This window comes from Aptenodytes forsteri, unplaced genomic scaffold (genome assembly GCF_000699145.1).
Source record: "Aptenodytes forsteri isolate BGI_AS27 unplaced genomic scaffold, ASM69914v1 Scaffold183, whole genome shotgun sequence".
Classification (NCBI taxonomy): Eukaryota; Metazoa; Chordata; class Aves; order Sphenisciformes; family Spheniscidae; genus Aptenodytes; species Aptenodytes forsteri.
Window position 1 is genome coordinate 1,594,407 of NW_008795918.1, and position 2,154 is coordinate 1,596,560.

At 34.9% G+C, this 2,154-nt stretch overlaps 1 protein-coding gene across 3 annotated transcripts in view; it reads right to left on the reverse strand.

The window, feature by feature from the left end:
- Positions 1–2,154, reverse strand: part of CFLAR (CASP8 and FADD like apoptosis regulator) — a 23,118-nt gene that overhangs the window by 12,630 nt on the left and 8,334 nt on the right. For all 3 annotated transcript variants that reach the window (XR_657856.2, XM_009284660.2, XM_009284659.2), the window contains exons 5-6: positions 1,262–1,397; positions 992–1,089 (exon numbers count right to left, since the gene is read on the reverse strand). Coding sequence is in view for 2 of the 3 variants with exons in the window: in XM_009284660.2 (XP_009282935.1) it covers positions 992–1,089; positions 1,262–1,397 (234 nt within the window). In the remaining variant the exon portion in view is untranslated. The remainder of the gene's footprint in view (positions 1–991; positions 1,090–1,261; positions 1,398–2,154) is intronic.

Here is a 2,154-nt window from a genome sequence, read left to right on the forward strand (position 1 = left end):
GTTCCAAAATTAACACAACAGCATTTTTCTTCCTCAATAAAAGGATTACATATTTTAGATTCACAGCTATCAGCTAATTAGAATTACAAAATAACAAGTTAAAAAACCCCTACCAAAACCACAAACAAACAAAAATCCCAAACCCCTTCCTCCTCAGGAAAAAATTACCAGTTTGCCATGAACAGCAAAAAAAGTTTAATCCCTAAAACAGTAAAACAAACAAAAAACTCTCTGAAGATGTGAATTTTGTTTCCTATAGAGCAGCAGGGAGGAACTTTCACTGAATTAGAAAGGAAATTATAATAAAATTATCGTAATACAGAAAGTCAATGCAAACTCTTTCCTATTAGCAGTCTGGAAAACAAAGCTGTTGTAGCTTTGTTCGTAAAGCTTTCTGCATCACTGGTGTCTTGGATGTAAGCTTTATACATACATATTTACTGAATACATGACAGAAATAATCTCATCAGATTCATTTAGCAAGGCTAAAGACTTTAATTAAGGTCATGCTATTACAGTATCAGACCTAACCTAAATATAAAGAATACTGTATGCAATAGGATTTCATGACTTGACATACTGAGGTATCTTTGTTAAAATGAGATTAAAACAAAACACACAAAAAAAAAATCTGAAAAGCTCTCCTTAAAAAGCCATAACCTTCAGCTTCAAAGGGAAAAAGCTACTTCCCCTGCAAAGTCCAGAAGTACAAAGAAGAATAATATGTTTTGCAAAGAACAGTCAAAGAAAAAAGAGGGGAGGGGGGGGGGGGGGGGGGGGATCACAGAAGCTCCTCTTTAAAAATCTTTCTCAATCAGAAGATTTAAATCAGACCCTAAACCCAGCAAATAACAGGAATAAGCAAAATAAACCAAGTAGTATTTTAGTTACTAGCAATCTCTCATTCCTTAGGCTCTGTAAAGATGAATCCCCTTTCCATGTCTGGCAATATTTAGAAATAGAGGATCTGTCTGATTTATTGTATACTTACCCCTGAATTATGAGGAGGATCAATCAGACTGAGATTAGGGAGAGATGCCTGAAGTGCATTTACATATACTGGCTGAGAATGAACGGAGGACATTAAAGCTGAAAATTTAACAGAAACACAGAGAAATACACCATCATATATCAAATGTTTTAAAAGCCTAAATCTGTGAAGCATGCAAATACTCTGACTTGTAACTCATAATTTTATCTCCAGTAAGAGTACATCTGATCCTTACTATCAAGAGTAACCAGTGCAAAAATAGCATCTTACCTTCATGTTTGTATTTCTGAATCTTCCTAATCAGGTCTATCCTGTGAATATTTTGAAAACAATTTTCTATCAAATCCAGTTGATTAGGAGCCACCAAATTTAGTTTCTCCAGGTCAATCACAAGAGCTAGAAAACTCTAGAATAGCAACAGAAAACCAAACTGTCATATCAGTAATTTGTCCTCTATCAGTAAGTAACAAAGCAACCCAGAAAATAACGTGGTGAGGTCATAAGGGTTGTATATTCAAGAACTAGGGACATTACCTTCTGAAACACTTAAGAAAATTATCTGGAAGATATAATAATTCTTGGTATTATCATAGGAATAATGAAAACTAGGAAGTGATATTCTTAAAAACAAATCAAAGTTTTTAAGGAAACAGTTTTGCATTTCCTTGTTGCTACAAAGCCAGCCACTTGGAATGTCACCTCACATGCCACAAAGCAAGAGGTAAGAAAAGCTCTGGGGAATTTGCAAGGCCTCTCTCCTTCTTTGGTTAAAGAGAGAAAAAGAAAAAACCTCAAAGGAAGAAGACAGAAATCTTCAGCCTTCTATGCACAGTGGTCACGTTTTCTGAACCCCCTCTACTGAAACTCTGCTTTCTCAAAGCATTTAAAACAAATATGCACAATGCAAATGTAGAGAAAGACATAATTAGAATAAAACTGTTCTTTTGTAAGTGAAGCAGAGCACAAACATAAAAAGTGACCTTGTAATTCAAGATACATTTCATACGATCATTGGTTTGAGATCCTTCATATATGAACTTTCAGATCAGTAATACTGAAGATTTTTTTTTTAATGCCTTCTGCCTGTGAGGTTCATGCTAACACCATTCACTACAGCAAATCTTCACTGTTCCCCCTCCTCTTTCTCATGCTTCTTTCCTTGA